At 44.7% G+C, this 19794-nt stretch overlaps 1 protein-coding gene and 1 long non-coding RNA gene across 2 annotated transcripts; both read left to right on the top strand.

Annotated features, from left to right (window-relative positions):
• Positions 1–1274: 1274 nt before the first annotated feature.
• LOC310850085 lies at positions 1275–6071 on the top strand. Its single transcript, XR_014567210.1, has 2 exons — positions 1275–2353; positions 4500–6071. It is a non-coding gene; the product is annotated as an uncharacterized lncRNA (long non-coding RNA).
• Positions 6072–12239: 6168 nt separating this feature from the next.
• LOC310850075 (proline-rich transmembrane protein 1-like) lies at positions 12240–18694 on the top strand. Its single transcript, XM_083751185.1, has 2 exons — positions 12240–13185; positions 17228–18694. Exons 1-2 carry the CDS (start codon positions 12829–12831, stop codon positions 17378–17380), a joined length of 510 nt encoding a protein of 169 aa, XP_083607311.1. The 5' UTR covers positions 12240–12828; the 3' UTR covers positions 17381–18694.
• The last annotated feature ends 1100 nt before the right edge of the window (positions 18695–19794 follow it).

Below are 19794 nucleotides of genomic sequence, written 5' to 3'. Positions count from 1 at the left end.
GGGAGCATCCAGCCAAACATGGCAGCCAGGTGGCTTCAATGGCTGGGGTTCAGACTCCCCCTTCTCCTGGAGCAGCCACCAGAAGGAAGCTGCTTCGACCCTCTTTCCACTCCATGGCAGGAAGTGGAGAAGAAGGAGTCGCACCCCCCCCCCATGGATGTAATGCCAGGAATCACTGCTTCTTGCTGCCGTTTGCACAAAAGGAGAAATACAGCAGAGTCATAAGTGCATTTGTAGAAAACCCTTATGTGTATATTGCTGTGGTGTTCAAATACAGCCAGTGCCTAGATACATGCATACATACATACATACATACATACATACATACAACATAGCTACCTGTAAAGATAGATAGATGGATAGATAGATAGATATAGATAGATAGATAGATAGATAGATAGATAGATAGATGATAGATAGATAGATAGATAGATAGATAGATAGATAGATAGATAGATAGATAGAGATAGATGATAGATGATAGATAGATAGATAGATAGATAGATAGATAGATAGATAGATAGATAGATAGAGAGATAGATAGAGAGATAGATATAGATAGATAGATATAGATAGAGGTAGATAGATGATAGATAGATAGATAGATAGATAGATAGATAGATAGATAGATAGATGATAGATAGATAGATAGATAGATAGATAGATAGATAGATAGATAGATATAGATAGATAGAGGTAGATAGATGATAGATAGATAGATAGATGATAGATAGATAGATAGATAGATAGATAGATAGATAGATAGATAGATAGAGGTAGATAGATAGATAGATAGATGATAGATAGATAGATAGATAGATAGATAGATAGATAGATAGATAGATGATAGATAGATAGATAGATAGATAGATAGATGATAGATAGATAGATAGATAGATAGATAGATAGATAGATAGATAGATATAGATAGATAATATATGGGATTTGTATGTTTTCCACCCCATGGCATTCAGCAGCTGTCTTCTCTAGCATGAAAGGATCAGTATCTTTGGATTTCTACCCAAATTTAGGATTCAACATAGACTAGACTACATTCATTCATTCATTTTATTAAACTTACATCCTGCCCTTCCTCCTAAGGAGTAGCAACCACATCAATAATGAAGAAATTTAAACTTACAAAAACAGGTTAAAACAACCCTCCAGTTTAAAAGAGTTGAAAACATCTTTTTAAAAAGCCTCTACTCCCACAGCAAATAATTTCAGGGTTGCCAAGAACAGATCTTTCAGCCAACGAATGCCTAAGGGAGCAGCAATGTTTTTGAATTCTTCCTAAAAGTTTACAATGAAAGAGAGAGGGATGCCTTATTAGGGCACATCTCAGATTCTCCTGCGTGGGAGCCATATATCTGGCCTGGGAGAGACTACTAGACTCCCCAAATTTATGAACCTGCGCAGACCCGATGACATCTCATATACTTGAGAATTGCAAAATCTCTCTGCCGTGTGTGTCCATGTCCACAGCAAGGATGACGAAAGAAACACTACAGCACTACATGGCTAGGAAATATCCTCCACTTCCTGGACCTATGTTGCAATACCCAGGACAAAACTGTCTCTTGCTTGTTGCCTGCCCCTCATTCCACACGCTCTTCTTCTGGAAAGCTAGACACAGCAAATCTGTCCTGTCTAAGAAGCTGCATATCTAGGAGTCTCCAAAGAAAGGACCGAGAGCTTGGCTTGCATTGCAGAGGCAACACACACACCTTAAAGAAGACCCAGACCACAGGAAGAGGGCGCTAAAGGCAGAGGGTAGGAGAACAGAGGGGGGGGGAGAGAGCAGGAGACCCAGCAGCTAACCAGGGCAGCCACAATGGAGGAACACCAAGAACTGAGCAGAGGTTGCAGAACTGAGAAGACGAAGGAAGAAGAAGAAAGCATCACAATAAGCAACCCAAAGCATGAAAAGCTGGGTGAGAAGGCACTTGCCGCTCAGAACCCCCCTGCCTACTCTGAAATAGATGCCTATACAGAGCCTGACCCACTGAAACAGCCTCCTGGGCCAGCACCCCAAGCAGGCTATGGGGCTATGCCAGCACCCAAAGCAGGCTATGGGGCAATGCCAGCACCTCAAGCAGGCTATGGGGCAATGCCAGCACCTCAAGCAGGCTATGGGGCAATGCCAGCACCTCAAGGAGGCTATGGGGCAATGCCTTACTATGGCCCACCCGGTGCAGGATCTCACCTAGGCCCAGTCCTTCAACCTCCACAGGCTGTCTACGTCACGCCTGTACAGCCCACCAATGAACCCGATTACCTGCTCTACTCCATCTTCACCATGCTCTGCTGCTGCTCACCCCTTGGTATTGCCGCCTTGGTCTACTCTATACAGGTAAGTATGTGTGAAAGGGAGAGACAAAGAAACGGGGGTGGGGGTGGGGCTCTGCTAGAAAACAAAGGAGGCAAAAAAGGCATCCCCCCCCCCTTAGTAACAAGGGGTTGCACCCAACTGAGTTCTACTCAGAGAAGACCCATTGCAACCAATGGGTCCAAGTTTGTAATGGGCATTGATTTCAGTGGGTCTGCTCTGAGTAGGAGTAGCATTGGCTGAAGTGCTATTTTTGGAAGGTGACATCGCAAGCTATAATTTGGCTTTCATTGGGAGTGGGACTTCTGGATTTCATTGAAAGATATTTCCCTTTGCAATTCAACCATTAGCACGATGGGAGTGGGAGGGGAGTGTGGAGAGAAACTTGATGCAGTTTGAATTGAAAGGCAAACCTACCTAATTTGCTCTTTCCGAAATGATACACAAACCGAAAAACAGTCCTCCCCCAAAATTCGCACGTCTCGGAATTTTGCAACACAGTTCTCCAGCCAAGTATGTGTGTACCAAAATGCATACGCTAGGGCAAAACGTGCGTAAAATGCATACACTCATAAAAGCAACATCTAAGAAAGGATTGCATCATATTACGGGAAATTGCTTTGCAAATGTGTCTATCTGCTAGTCTGTTGTGGTGTGAGCAAGGGAGAGTCTCATAGCACCTTAAAGGGAAAAAATTGTTGCAGCATCTCTTTTGGTGGACCTGAGCCCCCTTTCATTGACTTGACCTTGATAGGTAGGTACCCACCATGTGATCCTCAGATAAAGGGCAGTATGTGCATTTAATAAATAATAACAAAATGAATGTCATGCCACCACTTAGCTTCAGAATCCAGGCATGGTTAAAGGTGTGATGTGGAATCAAACTTTTTTATTTTAATGCAGCAAAGATTGTGGATCGAAAACCGACTCTTTGGCAAGGGCTAACTAACCATGGATCTGTTTGCAACTTGGTGAGATGGTCACCTGGAACATCTTGTCACACAGCTAGGAGATTGTTCCTCATATCCTTAGATCTAGGGCCAATTCTTCACTGGGCATGATGCTGCAGATGATCAGCTGTGGGGCAAAGAGCTCTCTATGCTACCCCAATACCAACCTGATTATGGCACAGCTAATGCTGGATCCAATGTCAGTGCTCTGTGTTTCAAGAACTGGGATCCACCTTTGTCTTCCTTCCTTCCTCTTTTACTGCATGCATTCACAGAATAGTAGAACTGTATATTTCCTTTACCTATCTCTAACTTTCTTCTTATTCACTTTCTTTTTTATTCTCTCCTTCTACCCTTCTTGTTTGCTGCTGCTGCTGCTGCTCCCTCCTCCCTTCTCCTCTTCTCTTCCTCCTTTTGAAACAATGCATAATGTGAGAACACGATGCTTGGCTCGACAGGCTACTGGCCTGATCAGGGTTGCCATGCTCTTATGCAGTGGGGCTTGCCATAGAACTTGTAGCTACATATACACCACACATTTCAAAAAGTCAACTTAAAGCACATTTCTCCATGAAGAATCCTGGGAACAGTAACTGTCCCCTCCAACAGGGCTACAGTTCCCAGCCACTCTTAACAAACTACAGCTCCCAGGATTTTTGTGGGGTGGATGTTTCAACAGGCCTACATCAACTGCAACAAGGGAGGAGGAGAGAGGGTCTCTCATGAGATACTTTAAGGGCAAGTCCCAGCCTGCCTGCTGGCAGTTGCCGAGAGACTGATTTGCAAATTGCTCATAGAGAAACCTCACCACTGGTCAGATCTGTGCTGGTGAAAACTCAGAGGACCATCCAAACTGATGTTTTGAGCCTCAATGTGAGCTTACAGCAGGCATAGGCAAACCCGGCCCTCCAGATGTTTTGAGACTACAATTCCCATCATCCCTGACCACTGGTCCTATTAGCTAGGGAAGATGGGACTTGTAGTCCCAAAACATCTGGAGGGCTGAGTTTGCCTATGCCTGGCTTACAGTCTTGCTCTGCTCTGCTAGGTTCCAGTCTAAAACCACAAGGTTACTGGTAAGTGACTGATAGCCTCAAGCAACAAGATTCTTCGTTGGCTAACACCAGGCAGCTGTTTCTCAGCTTGCCACTTCTGCATAAATGCTGGAGGTGTTCTCCAGCTGGATGGTTTCTCACTCGCTTCTCTCTCTTTCTCTGCAGACAAGAGAAGCCAACTTTGCTGGAAATGCCGCATCCGCCGAGAGAAACTCCCGAAAGGCACGCCTCTTCTCTCACCTAGCTTTCGGGATTGGGCTGGGGTTACTTATTTTATATATCATCATTGTTAAAAGAAATTATAGATAAAAAATGTTCATAAATTCACAAGGCAAACATATACATGAGTATGTAAACCATGTGTCTGAAATAGTACAGGAGAACAATCCTGAAACCATTTTGACTCTCCCAAATTCACCTCAAATGTTTCTCTGCAAGGAGGAAGGAAATGGGAAAGCCTCTCCATTGTCTTTTGCTTACCTGTCTTTAGGGCATCTTTCTGTATGAATAGGGTGAGCCTGTGACCTGGATTCAGGAATTAAAGTATTTACCATCACCAAAGAATGGCCAGGCTGCCCAAGTAAGCAATCACTGGCCATTGTCAGGTATCCTGGCAGACAGGATTTCTGTTGTAGACCGCCTCTTTCTGTGATGTATGTATGATGTTTTTTGGGGTAATCTTGAGATACAGGGTGGGCAATTTCAAAAGTCTACATAAGGGCTTGCACACCATTGTTCTGGGTTCCTCCTCTCTTCTGCTTGTGATGAGTGAGGACCCAGTTGCAACAGTTTAATAAAGATCAAGCTCAGTAGCTGCTTTGCTCCTCAGTATTCTCTGGTTGGCCTGTTATTTTCTCCTACTGATAAGGAACTCGCTTAAGGACTCTATACGAGTCCTTGGATACCCCATAAGGAGAAAGGAGCAGATTTTGTTTACATCAATATGGTGAGCCTGGCAGGAACTTTGGCTGTCCAGATTCTGGGGGTGAGGAAGGACTGGTGATCCAATGCGCACCAGGCCATTTGCCAGGAGGAGCCACCAGTCCACCAGCGATCCCAGGGTCTGGAAATATCTGGAGTTCCAGTGGGGCTAACCAGAGGAAGCAACACTTGATCAGGCCAGCCATAAATAATTTAGTAAAAGATCCCAGGATCGCCAGGAGCAGCGCTTGCAGAAGTGAGTATAAGGGACTGTGCATGGGGAAGAAGGTGGGCAGGACTCTCCAACCCCAGCAACTAAAAAAACTCTCTCTCTCTCTCAATCCTTTTTCTGCTCTTTGTTTACAGATTTTTTTAATCTACCCCTTCCCTTCCATGAGTCCCTGGTAAGAAAATCCAATCATGGCTTTATTCAAATAGTAATTTAGTCAGGAGATGCTACACTTTAAATGATATAATAGATTTGCTGAATCATGAACTCTGTACATGTACAGAGGCTATGTTAGCTTAGAAAGAAAATAAAAAGAAGGTTTAAAACAAGAGGTGACAAAGCTATGCCTGCACATGAAACTTTATTCAAATTTCTTAATGTAAAATTGGGAACCATTGAGGGAACTGCAGTGAGAAATATCCCTTTGGGTGCTTTGTGTAAAAATGTAGGGTTTTTTCCCTTCTTTTCTCCCACAACACCCAAAAACTAAGTGAAGGAAAGTAAACAGACAGAGCAGAAAATAACAGTAGTAATTATATGGAAAGGTGATAATAATAATTAAATGAATAAAATGCTTAACTCTAAAATTTTGTATTGTTTTCAGCTTCCTAAGAAGAAATTTGAAGGATATTCTCCCCTTCCTTGGCTATTTATTTTCTTACTCCTTTTTTCTTTTAACCGATTGTGTCTTCAGACCCCAACCCTCTGCAGGCCTTTCTCTTCAAAGGAGGTGCTATTGGAAACTGAATGGTGAATCCAGCCTGCATTGCCTCAAGAGTATTGCCTGCCAAAAGGACATCAGCAATTTCTCTCCATAAAGGACTTGAGGGCAGTGGGGGAGGGGTGTTGAATAGTTGAATTGTTATGGACATTTTCTCTTTTCTGACCACAACCTAACAAGAAAAAGAACTTAGAAAGCTATAGAACTATCCTCCACTAGGGCCAGGGCTTTTTCAGTGATGGCTCCGACCTGGTGGAATGCTCCGTCCCACGAGACTAGGACAACTGCCCTTTTTTTAGAATGGTTTTTAACAGATTGGTTTGAAAAGTTGAGAACCATGGGGCTATATAAATTCTAATTGGACTCAGTTTGAATTAGGCAAGTGTATCCAGGCTGCAAATAGGGGTTTTTTTGTTTCTTTTGTTTTTGTCCTTAAGAGCAAGTGAGCAACTTCCCTAGAGTGCAAGACCAGAGCCTATGATAATAAAAGCCCATAGAAAGGTCAAGGCAAAGATATGTCTCTCACGACATGTCCAAACTTGTGGCAGGTACAAGGTGACATGCTCCATGAAACCCCTAACACCAAGGTTTGTCATTACTGTGGTAGGATGAAGGTGAAAGACTAGAGGAGAGCTAACTTTGGCTCCTGAGAACACAAAAAAGGCATTTTTCAATCATTTTTGGAACTTCCTGCTGAGTGAAAAGCATAGAACACTAGTGGTACCTCGGGTTAAGAACTTAATTCGTTCCGGAGGTCTGCTCTTAACCTGAAACTGTTCTTAACCTGAGGTACCACTTTAGCTAATGGGGCTTCCCGCTGCCACTGCGCCTCTGGAGCACGATTTCTGTTCTCATGCTGAAGCAAAGTTCTTAACCCGAGGTACTATTTCTGAGTTAGTGGAGTCTGTAACCTGAAGAGTCTGTAACCTGAAGCATTTGTAACCTGAGGTACCACTGTATTGAGAAAATGTTTCTCCCAAAGTGCTAGAATGCCACAGGTGATTTAGTAAGAAAATGCAACATGTATTATTTTTACCTGATATCCTATGTCCAGCTATGTGCACTGCCACACTTGTGAACAGTCTTAAGAAGCCTGACATGCAACTCTCTTCAGATTTACAGAAAAGCATCTATTTACAATATATCATAAGGTGGATACCAGGTTATTATAATTTTTTTTAGTAAAAATTATAGCTACAGAGGGAGGATTGTTATAAGAATTTAAGGTCTCGGATATATAAACATGGAGTCTGGGTGGCTTCAGTGGCCGGTGGCTTGGACTCCACCTCCTCCTGGAGTCGGCCACTGGAGCTGTGCCACTCTCAGCTCCACACTTCACCTCCATGCTTTTTGGACATGAAGGCCCCAGACTCTCCCAAAAATATTGAGGGGGCCAAATGGGCTCGGCTCCCAGGAGCTGGTTTCCCTGCCTTGCACTCAGCTCTCATCTGTGGCTCCTAGAAGCTATCAGCATGTGATAATGGCCACACCCTGAGAGTGGTTTCAATTGGCTGGCTAAACCAGGTGAGGGTAGCTGATGGGTCTCAGACCAATACAGTGGTACCTTGGGGTTCTCAAACTTAATCCTTTCCCGAAGTCCGTTCCAAAACCAAAGCGTTCCAAATATAAGGCACGCTTTCCCATAGAAAGTAATGCAAAATGGATTAATCCGTTCCAGACTTTTAAAAACAACCCCTAAAACAGCAATTTAATATGAATTTTACTATCTAACAAGACCATTGATCCATAAAATGAAAGCAATAAACAATGTACTACAGTCACGCAATCAATCATTCAGTAGCCGAACTGGGTTCAAAATAGTCACAAAAACAAAACAAAAAGAGCCGCAAAAACAAAAATGCAAAATTAAATAGCAAAAACAGATGGACCTCAGTGTAACACTCAAAACGGAGCATGTTCAGCTTCCAAAAGAAGTTCACAAACCAGAACACTTACTTGCGGTGTTTGCATTCCAAGTTGTTTGAGTAGCAAGGTGTTTGAGAACCAAGGTACCACTGTAGTGGGTCCAACATGTGGTATCCGCAAGTGCTGTAGAGTCAAGTGAGGGGCAGGTGGTGCTGGTCAACCTGTAAGGTACTCTACCTAGAAGAAGGAAAACTCTGATCCTAAACCTTCGCTGCTTTGCAGGATATCTTCAGGAGAAGGAAAGGCTAAGGAGTAACCCCTTCACAAATTTGGAGTGCAGTCGCCAAGACGGTTGGGTGGCGCCTTTTACACCTCCTTCCAGAAACTCCTGCAGCCAAGCTGGTGCCAAATGTATTGCTCTGCTTTCCAATAGTCTTATCATCTGAACAGACCAGGACCACCTTACACACTGCCCAGACTTGCACCCCAGGGAGGTGACTTTGGTGCTGCTAGCACAGCTGTTTGACTTCACCTCATTCTCTTGAGACAGACGGATGCCAACAACATTATGTGATGGAGGTGTTTTCAGCGGAGACTGGTCCATGAGGGCAAATGGGGCAGTGGCAGCCCCCACCTGCCTGCCTTCTTACTTACAGCCAGTCAGGGGTCAGTTCTGTCTGTGATTGGCTGTGGCTCCACTTACTGCCCCCCGGCCCAGCAGTCCCACGGCTACATGCTTTATGGGATGAATACTATTAAAATAAAATGAATAAATCTGAATGGCCCTGTTCCTGACCGCAGTGAGGATTTGTCTGCCTAACAGCATACCACACTCTATTTTTGGTTCCTTAAACAAAGGACTTGCAAACTACAGGCAGATGTCTTTGTCTCAATTCCTGTAATTTCACTTTGGAGTTCGCCTACTCATAACTAGTTTACATGTGTTTGCCCATTTCGCTTTCCAGGAACACATTTCACATTCCTAGAACTATCAGCTTACATTCTTCATTCTGTAGATTCGAATAAGGACAGCAGTATTTAATCAGTCAGGCAGATTGATCAACTCAGCCAGTGCTCCCAACTCTGTGTGTGTGTGTGTGTGTGTGTGTGTGTGTGTGTGTACACACACTTACAAAAATGTAAACAGTAGGTGCCATTTTAGAAGAGTTCCTTCTCGTATCTCTTCTAAGATGGTTCCTGATTTAACACAGTGTGTGTGTGTGTGTGTGTGTGTGTGTGTGTGTCTGTTTCATCTGAGACCAGATGGACATGTTGTTCTAAGATGTTTGATACCACACTTGCATCTTAAAGACAAAGGAACTCTTTTTTCACCCTTCAGAAAAACTGTTTAATTCACACAACATGTTATGCAAGCTTACCTGTCTGTGTAATTAACCAACTGCAATTCAGATGGTGAACCCATTCGTAAGAAATCCATGGGGGAGGGCAATTTACAAAATAGTTGTGCTCAGATTTCTTACAGCATAAAGAGTGGCTCAGTGTACACCACCTTTTTAAAGTCATTGTTGACTTTTCAGGAGGAATTTAACCCAGACATTTGGTGGCTGAAAGACAATGTACTTGACAACCATGAGATCACTGGATGAGATAATATTTTTCACTGCTTTTAGAACTTTTTTTTTAAACTGTCGTGGTTTTTAGAATGTTTTCATACCGTCCGACATTTTACCCACAAAAATTAGAACGCTCCATTTTTTGTTCCAAGCTTTACGAATGCGCGAGAGCACAGAAACAAAACACACATTCTTTGATCTCGCAAGACCGAAAAACATTCCAGTGTTGTGGCATGACCCAGCTGATTCACACCGGAGCACCACATCACCCACTATCCCTCCCTTCTCCACACCATGACACAAAACCAAAGAGCTGAGGGACAAAGGCAGGGTACCCTCAAGGAAAGGAGGTCCATCCCACTGAAAATGGGGCACTTGGCAAATACCATATTGACCTGAATATAAGACTCACTTTTCCCCCACATTCCAACTGTGGAAAGTTAAAATGTGGCTTATATTTGCGACCTTACAGTATGCAGCCAGGTGCGTGGGGCAAACAGCACCAGGAGCATGGAAAAGTGGTGCCCGCCCCACACATAGTCCCCCATCCTCTACCCCAAGGCCAGGAAGGGAGAGAGCAAGGAAGGGGAAAGGCCATTGGCAATGTAGCCTGGAGCAGCGAGGAATAGAAAGGCTTATATTTGGGTTTTTGGGTCGTCCCCCCCACTTTCCCCCTCTAATTTTAAAGGTACGGCTTATATTCAGGTGTGGCTTATATTCTGGCTAATACAGTATATGTTTTGACTTGGGGGGGGGGGATGCTGCCCTGTGCTGCTTTTTGGAGGAAGGGTGGGAGATAAATCATGACAACAGCAAATGGTTTATTATTAATGTGGGAGCAATAAAACCATGACCCCTGGATGGTTTGTGGCACTCAAACAAACCATGATTGCTAAAGCCAATTGTCAGGGCTGCCTCTAGGTCCCAGCTCACAGAGGACCAACGCCAGGTTGATGTGATGTACAAAAGTCTTTATTGAAGATTGGTTTCCATTCCAACGCCAGAGCGTGCAGCCCTACGTCTTAACCTTAGATCGGCGAAGTCCCGTCTGACTCATCACCCCTTCCGCACCAGTTTAAGATCCTAGCCCTACTCCACCTCTTCCATTGTTCTTTCCTCCTCTGGGTCCTCCTGCCCCCTGGGGTTTCCTCCTTTCTGGACTCTTCTGACGCTGACCCCCCTGAGTCTTGCCCCTCCTTCCGGCGGGCTTTAGGACCTGGCTCCCTATCCGGGCTACCTGCTGTGCCGCTCGCCTGTACATTTGAACTTGGCGCGCGTGCCCAGCCGGTTAACCTTCCTCCTGACCGTTTCCCCACTCTCCGATGGAGGCGTGGTCAATCCTGACTCATCTCCTCTCGCTGGTAGTGAGAACACTGGTCCCGATTCCTGGGACTCCTCCCCCCCACTGCGCTCTGGTGGGGAAGCTGGTCCTGATTTCCAACTGCTGCTCTGGGAGTCCCCGCTGGCCCCTTCCTTCTGGGGTTTCCCCCTTGGCACCCCCCTTGCCCTGGCCATCGGCGCTCCCTTCTGTGAATCTTCCGATTCGCTGGAGAGGCTCATGGAATCCCTCTGACCACTGTCACCTCCTACGCTCCCCTCGGATTCCTCCTCCTCACTCTCCATCTCCGCCCACTCCTGTGCCTCTGCTCCTGAACCCCTGACACCAATGATTTCAGATTGTGGTTTGTTTGGAGTGAAATGAGCCACACACACACACACACACCCATGATGGATGTAATGCCAGAAATCACTGTGCCTTGCTGCCGTTTGCACAAAAGGAGAAATACAGCAGCATCATAAGAGCATTTGTAGAAAACCATTACCTGCTCTGCATATTGCTGTGTGTTCAAATACAGCCAGTGTCTAGATACATACATACATACATACATACATACATACATACATTATAGCTACCTGCAAAGATAGATAGATGATAGATTATAGATAGATAGATGATAGATAGATAGATGATAGATGATATAGATGATAGATAGATGATAGATAGATGATAGATAGATAGATAGATAGATAGATAGATAGATAGATAGATATAGATGATAGATAGATAGATGATAGATAGATAGATAGATAGATAGATAGATAGATAGATAGATAGATAGATGATAGATAGATAGATAGATAGATAGATAGATAGATAGATATAGATAGATAGATATAGATAGATAGATGATAGATAATATATGGTATCTGTATGTTTTCCATCCCAGGGTGATCAGCAGCTGTCTTTTGTGGCATGAAAGGATCAGTATCTTTCTACGCAAATTTAGGATTCGACATAGACTAGACTACATTCATTCATTCATTTTATTAAACTTACATCCCATCCTTCCTCCTGAAGATTAGCAACCACATCATTAATAAAGTGATTTGGTCTTACAAAAAAAGTTTAAAACAACCTTCCAGTTTAAAACAGTTAAAAACCTTCTTAAAAAAAGAAGCCTCTACTCCCACAGCAAATAATTTCAGGGCTGCCAAGAAAAAAATTCAACCAACAAATGCCTAAGGGAGCAGCAATGTTTTTGAATTCTTCCTAAAAGTTTACAATGAAAGAGAGAGGGATGCCTTATTAGGGCACATCTCAGATTCTCCTGCGTGGGAGCCATATATCTGGCCTGGGAGAGACTACTAGGCTCCCCAAATTTATGAACCTGCGCAGACCCGATGACATCTCATATACTTGAGAATTGCAAAATCTCTCTGCCGTGTGTGTCCATGTCCACAGCAAGGATGACGGAAAAGAACTACAGCACTACATGGCTAGGAAATATCCTCCACTTCCTGGACCTATGTTGCAATACCCAGGACAAAACTGTCTCTTGCTCGTTGCTTGCCCCTCATTCCACACACTCTTCTTCTGGAAAGCTAGACACAGCAAATCTGTCCTGTCTAAGAAGCTGCATATCTAGGAGTCTCCAAAGAAAGGACCGAGAGCTTGGCCTGCATTGCAGAGGCAACACACACACCTTAAAGAAGACCCAGACCACAGGAAGAGGGCGCTAAAGGCAGAGGAAAGGCAGAAGGTGACGAAAGGGTAGGAGAACAGAGAAAGAGAGAGAGAAAGCAGGACATCTAGCAGCTAACCGGGGGCAGGAGGAGGAACGCCAAGAACTGAGCAGAGGTTGCAGAACTGAGAAGACGAAGGAAGAAGAAGGAAGCACCACCATGAGCAAACCAAACTATGAACAGCTGGGTGAGAAGGCACTTGCCGCTCAGAACCCCCCTGCCTACTCTGAAAAAGAGGCCTATGCAGAGCCTGACCCACTGAAACAGCCTCCTGGGCCAGCACCCCAAGCAGGCTATGGGGCAATGCCAGCACCCCAAGCAGGCTATGGGGCTATGCCTTACTATGGCCCACCCGGTGCAGGATCTCACCTAGGCCCAGTCCTTCAACCTCCCCAGGCGGTCTACGTCACACCTGTACAGCCCACCAATGAACCCGATTACCTGCTCTACTCCATCTTCACCATGCTCTGCTGCTGCTTACCCCTTGGTATTGCCGCCTTGGTCTACTCTATACAGGTAAGTGTGTGTGAAAGGGAGAGGCAAACAAGTGGGGGTGGGGGTGAGGCTTTGCTAGAAAACAAAGGAGGCAAAAAAGGCAAGTCCCTCCCTTAGTAACAAGGGGTTGCACCCAACCGAGCTCTACTCAGAGAAGACCCATAGCAGGTAACAGGTCCAAATTCGTAATGGGCATTGAATTCAGTGGGTCTGCTCTGAGTAGGTGTAGCATTGGCTTAAGTGTTGTTTTTGGACGGTGGCATCACAAGCTATAATTTGACTATAATTTGATTATAATTAGGAGTGGGGCTTCTGTCTTTCATTGAAAATATTTCCCTTTAAAGTTCAAGCACTGGCACTATGGGAGTGGGAGGGGAGTGAGGAGAGGAATTCAATGCAGTTTCAATTGAAGGCAAACCCACCTAATTTGTTCTTTCTGAAATGATACACAAACCAAAAAACAGCCCTCCTCCCAAAATTCACACTTTTCTGAATTTTGCGATGCAGTTCTCCAGCCGAGTTTGTGTGTGTACCAAAATGCATACGCTAGGGCAAAGCTAGGGTGAAATGCATATACTGGTAAAAGCAACACATAAGAAAGGATTGCATTGTATTTGGGGAAATTGCTTTGCAAACATGTGTATGTGGGCAAATGAGATGATAGGTCTTCATGGGGTCTTTAAAAGAAAATGACAGTGTGGTGCAGAAAAGTGTCGGAGCAAAATTAAGATTGGGAAAATGAAAAACGGAGAGAAACCAAAACTGACAGAGGGGCCCATCCCACAGCCCTCCTACACAGTTACAAGGAATTAGGTAAATAAAGGAGAAACAGACACACATTGCTAAACTACATGTTTACTTACCTGCATGTTACACTGCAACATCTGGAGGAGGCTAGCCTTGCTAGTCTGTTGCGGTGTGAGCAAGGGAGAGCCTCATAGCACCTTAAAGGGAACAAATTGTTGCAGCATCTGTTTTGCTGCACCAGAAACAAAAATATCATGCCACCACTTAGCTGCAGAATCCAGGCATGGTTAAAGGTGTGATGTGGAATCAAACTTTTTTATTTTAATGCAGCAAAGATTGTGGATGGAAAACCGACTCTTTGGCAAGGGCTAACTTACCATGGAGCTGTTTACAACTTGGTGAGATGGTCACCTGGAACATCTTGTCATACAGCTAGGAGATTGTTCCTCATATCCTTAGATCAAGGGCCAATTCTTCACTGGGCATGATGCTGCAGATGATCAGCTGCGGGGCAAAGAGCTCTCTATGCTACCCCAATACCAACCTGATTATGGCACAGCTAATGCTGGATCCAATGTCAGTGCTCTGTGTTTCGAGAACTGGGATCCACCTTTGTCTTCCTTCCTTCCTCTTTTACTGCATGCATTCACAGAATAGTAGAACTGTAGAGTCAGAAGGGACCCTGAGGATCATCTAGTCCAAGCCCCTGCAATACAGAAATATGCAGCTCTCCCATACGAGGGTCGAATCTGCAACCTTGGCATTATCAGCACTATGCTCTAGCAGACTGAGCTACCCATCTGATCTTTCTCTTGGGACATGTTTTATTTTCCTTTCTCTTTCTTCCTTATTCTCTCCTCCTCTCCCCTTCACCTCCTCCTCTCTTCCTCCTTTTAAAACAATGTGCATGAAATTACCAGAGAGAGAGAGAGAGAGAGAGAGAGAGAGAGAGAGAGAGAGAGAGGCAGAAATCCACTGTGTGACCCAGCTTAAATGAGGATGTGATCCAGGATACAGCTCATGTCAATGGACGCATTTCCCTTCTTTGTACATTGCCCCCGAACAAGGAGTTATGCAAATGCTCATCATAAGCATGTTCTCCATAACTGTGTCCCCAGGGACCGTGAACCCCTCCCCATCGGGCCATATCAGTAAAACAAGGACCACAGGAAGCATTCAGTGAGGTTCAATTAGGCCACAATTTTGTTGATTACGAGTTTTGGGTTGGCATTAAGCAGCCACCATCTCCTCCAGTCAGCCTGCTGGAGGGATTCTGGGACCAAGCCTAATTTGGGGTTGACCCCTGACATACATCAAATAAATGCAACCCCCAAAGACTTGCGGCATTGGGGAGTGCTGTGGCTCTTAGCCTGGATGTATGGACAGAAGCTCCTCCTTGTGGATCTCTTTATCAGGATACCCCAACGCCAAGGAGTGGGGAGCAGAGGCTCATAATCTCCTTTCCATCAAAGAATAGGCTACCTTCATCTGATCTTTCTCTAGGGTGTATTTTATTTACCTTTCTCTAACCCACATTCACTTTCTTTCTTAATTCTCTCCTTCTACTCTTCTAGTTCCATGCTGCTGTTGCTGCTGCTGCTCCCTCCTCCCTTCTCCTCTTCTCTTTTTCCTTTTAAAACAATGCAAAATGAAATGACCGAAAGGCAGGGAGAGAAAGAGAGAGAGAATGGCAGAAAGCCGCTGATGTGACCCGTCTTAGAACAGGATGCGGTCCAGGATATGGCTCAGTGTCCGTTCCCCCTCTTTGTACCTCACCTCTGAGCAATGTGTTGTGCAACTGCTCATTGTAAGTGAGCTCTCCGTATTTCTCAACAGAAATATCTGTACATGCACCCAATAGACATTCAGAATACCACAACACACACGTAACTGGCTGTAAAGTAACATAACATTATATATAATGAAACTGTAATATAATCATCATATCAAAAAATTGCAAAGCACTGTTCCTCATGGCAATAACATATCATATTACTATTAATCTTCTATATGTTTTTATTGTTGCAAAGTCCAAGGATAGTCAAGTCCAAAGATTGTCAAATCCAACGATTACAACGGACAGTTCCTGTTGGTTAATAGTGTGTGTGTTGACTCAATAGACATTCAAGCATTAAAACATGCTTAAAGTCCATATACATCATTTATCATAATTCTAAATAATATTTCCTCCAGTGCAACTTAACCATCATGCCTTTATGCGTTTGCAGCATTCTAATTAATAATACTAATTAGATTACCTTCTTTAGCCCTAGCATTCTGTTCAAGTTTTACTAGCCCCTCAATGATCCAGAAAAATCTCCTGATCTGCCTTGTTATGCAATTCCCTTTGCACAAAACATTTGGGCGGCTTTTAAAGCACATTAAACACATTCGTAGAGAACGCTGTCAGCGATTACTAGCCACAATGGCTGATGTTCTACCTTGACAGTCAGAAGAATTATACCTCTGAATACCAATTGCTGAGAATTGCAGGTAGACAGGCGGCTGCTGTTGCATTCTTGTCCAATTTGCATGCTTCCCACAGGCATCTGGTCAGACACTGTGAGCACAGGATACTGGGCTAGACATGCCCCTGCTCTTACCATAGAACCTCTAGCTGCATATGCACCATACATTTTAAAAAATCCACTTAAAGCACATTTCTCCATGAAGAATCCTGGGAACAGTAGCTTTCCCCTCCAACAGGGCTACAGTTCCCAGCCACTCTTAACAAACTACAGCTCCCAGGATTTTTGTGGGGTGGATGTTTCAACAGGCCTACATCAACTGCAACAAGGGAGGAGGAGAGAGGGTCTTTCATGAGATACTTTAAGGGCAGGTCCCAGCCTGCCTGCTGGCAGTTGCCGAGAGACTGATTTGCAAATTGCTCATAGAGAAACCTCACCACTGGTCAGATCTGTGCTGGTGAAAACTCAGAGGACCATCCAAACTGATGTCTTGAGCCTCAATGTGAGCTTACAGCAGGCATAGGCAAACTCGCCCTCCAGATGTTTTGAGACTACAATTCCCATCATCCCTGACCACTGGTCGTGTTAGCTAGGGGTGATGGGACTTGCAGTCCCAAAACATCTGGAGGGCCGGGTTTGCCTATGCCTGGCTTACAGTCTTGCTCTGCTCTGCTAGGTTCCAGTCTAAAACCACAAGGTTACTGGTAAGTGACTGATAGCCTCAAGCAACAAGATTCTTCGTTGGCTAACACCAGGCAGCTGTTTCTCAGCTTGCCACTTCTGCATAAATGCTGGAGGTGTTCTCCAGCTGGATGGTTTCTCACTCACTTCTCTCTCTTTCTCTGCAGACAAGAGAAGCCAACTTTGCTGGAAATGCCGCGTCCGCCAAGAGAAATTCCCAAATGGCACGCCTCTTCGGTCACATCGCTCTGGGGATTGGGCTGGGGTGCCTTGTTATATATATCATCATTGTAGTGATTGTTTCTACCACAGCAGTCTAGCTTCCACCGCAGAAGCCCTGATGATGCCCTCTGCAGCCTTCAGATTCCAAAAGACCTTCCCCACCCCACCCCAGCAGACAGGCAAGAGAAGTCCCCCTTTGACAATCGTCTTCCAGGATACGCCATGGGCTAGATGGCATGCGTGTGTGCCCTCGCGTCACCTGACTTCCATAAGGTCGACTTGGTCGCCATCAATGGGGCACAGGGCTGCAGAACACTGCATCTGAGCCAGCATTAGCTGACCTGAAAGTTCCACCTAGCAAGGGCTTTGCCGCAGCCAAAGCTGTGCTCCAGCTCTACAACACACTAGCATCCCGAACAGAAACAACAGAAGAGGGACAGGCAAATGGATTTGGGCACTGAGGATCTGAAACAGTGTCCAGCCTGATGGCTTGGGAAATGCCCGCGTCAATTGCCTTGCTCTTGCCAATGTTAAAGTAGAATTACGGTACCTGTTTAGACCATATCCCTTCCAGAGCCCAGGTGTACCTCTCCTCCATCTGACACCTCGGGTCCAGGTTTCTTCCCTGGGCCTTTAGTGTAGTGGCATTTGAAACACCTATCCATTATATATCTGTCTTTGAGAGGTCTTTATTAACTTTCCAGTGCACTGTTGAATGCCTTTCTTTTATCCCTGCCTGTGTCTGTATTTGGTTCAAAATTGTCTTTTATGAATGAACAAGCTAATAATCTATGTTTACTTGTGGGGTTGCTTTACCCCATATATGCCAACTCAACCATTTTGACCTGTGGAACTGGCACTGTTATAAGGGCTACATAATGTTCCCTTTGCTTCTGTAAGGAATCAATATTTTAGTGTGGCAACGCTCACACTTTGGAACTCCTGACCTATTGACACCAGGCAGGTGCCGTCCCTGTATTCTTTTTTGGTGCCCACTAAAAACATTTTTATTTAGACAAGCCTATATAGACATGTAGAAGGTTGGGTTGTGTTTTAATCAGCTTTCAAGCTTATCGTTGATTCAATTATTTTTTAATGTTTCGAATAGCTGTTAACAGGGGGCTCACTTCTTATTCTTTTCTCTTTTTTTACACCACTTTGAGGGTTGTCTGTTTGCTATGTGCTCCAGCAGGATATAAATTTTGTGAAATAAAAATAAATAAGGGATAATCAGTTGGCACAAGCTGCTCTTTAAACCACGGCATGAGATGGTCCCCCCCGTAGCCCCAGACCACATTTTGTGCGGTTAACAAATCGTGTGTATCATATAATATTGCTTAATCCAGGAATGAAGATGATTTTCAGTGTTAGTGAAGAGAAACTGTCAGTTTCATTAAAAATATTTGAAATACCTCCTGCCTCCAAATGATATTGTATTTACTTCAAATGAGCAAACTGTATGCTATTGTGATCAGTGGGGCGAGTCTACATATTGCAGAGACCTGGGGAGGGACAACACATTTGTCTTTGCACAGCATATTTGTTCCCCACCCCCAAATTTTCCCTGTTAGTGGGGAACAGGCCAGTACCACCAACACTAACGGGCAGATGTTTTTCCCCTGCTACGACGAGACATTGCCAGGCTCAGGAATGGAGTGGCAAGCTCAGAAGAATGAGGAGCGGGAACAGGAGGATGACATGGGACTTGCACTGTGGGGTGGGTTGCCAAGCCAGGGACATTCCAGACTCTGAGATTTCACAGCCCAAAGCTGAGACCTGGAGGGCAGGCCCTGGAGATGTCATGGAGGTGGACCCTAGTGATGTCATTAAACATGACACATTAAGTGAAATATACTCGGAGTCGAGTGTGGATTTCATGCTCTTTATTCAGCTCATACTAGTGAGGAATGGAAGTTCCCCCGAAATGTCTGCTTTATATACATTATTTACACAATGGGCCCCACGTGATTGGCTAATTCTGGGCTTCTCCTGTAGGCCAATTAGGTTGCGGATTCACTTCCACCTGGAGTTAGATTGTGTGGCTCCTGCAGACCAATCAGACTGCTGCATTCTGAATCCTATTGTTCTAGGACCAATCAGACTGCTGCATTTTGGATCCTATTCAACTCAGTACATAACATTCAGCCACAGAACAGCATATGAAAAGAAAGAGCAGAGCCCCTTGAAACCAATACTAGTGAACTGCCAGTGTTAAGGATGCAATTGCCAATCAGTAAAGTATGCATTTAATTTCCTCCTGATCTCACTGTCTACACACAATCTCACCAGAGCTGGAAGAACCACAGTCAGAAGAGGAGGGGCACAGCCTAGTCGCCCAGGACCCATTGGTGCACCAATGCAATGACTCATCTGTCTTGCAAGGCACAAGAGTCACACAAGTAGGCTCGCCTTGCCCTGTCTTCAAAAGCTTGGCAGGTGGGTGTGTCAACCCATTGGGATTAGTCTATTGCTTCTGCACAGTTCTGAATTCCTTGCCCTGATCTTGGGCTCT

The sequence above is a fragment of the Podarcis gaigeae genome, assembly GCF_964106915.1.
Source record: "Podarcis gaigeae genome assembly, chromosome: 8".
Taxonomy (NCBI): Eukaryota; Metazoa; Chordata; class Lepidosauria; order Squamata; family Lacertidae; genus Podarcis; species Podarcis gaigeae.
The sequence above is the reverse complement of the archived record's forward strand: the minus strand, read 5'-3'. Positions and strand labels throughout refer to the sequence as shown.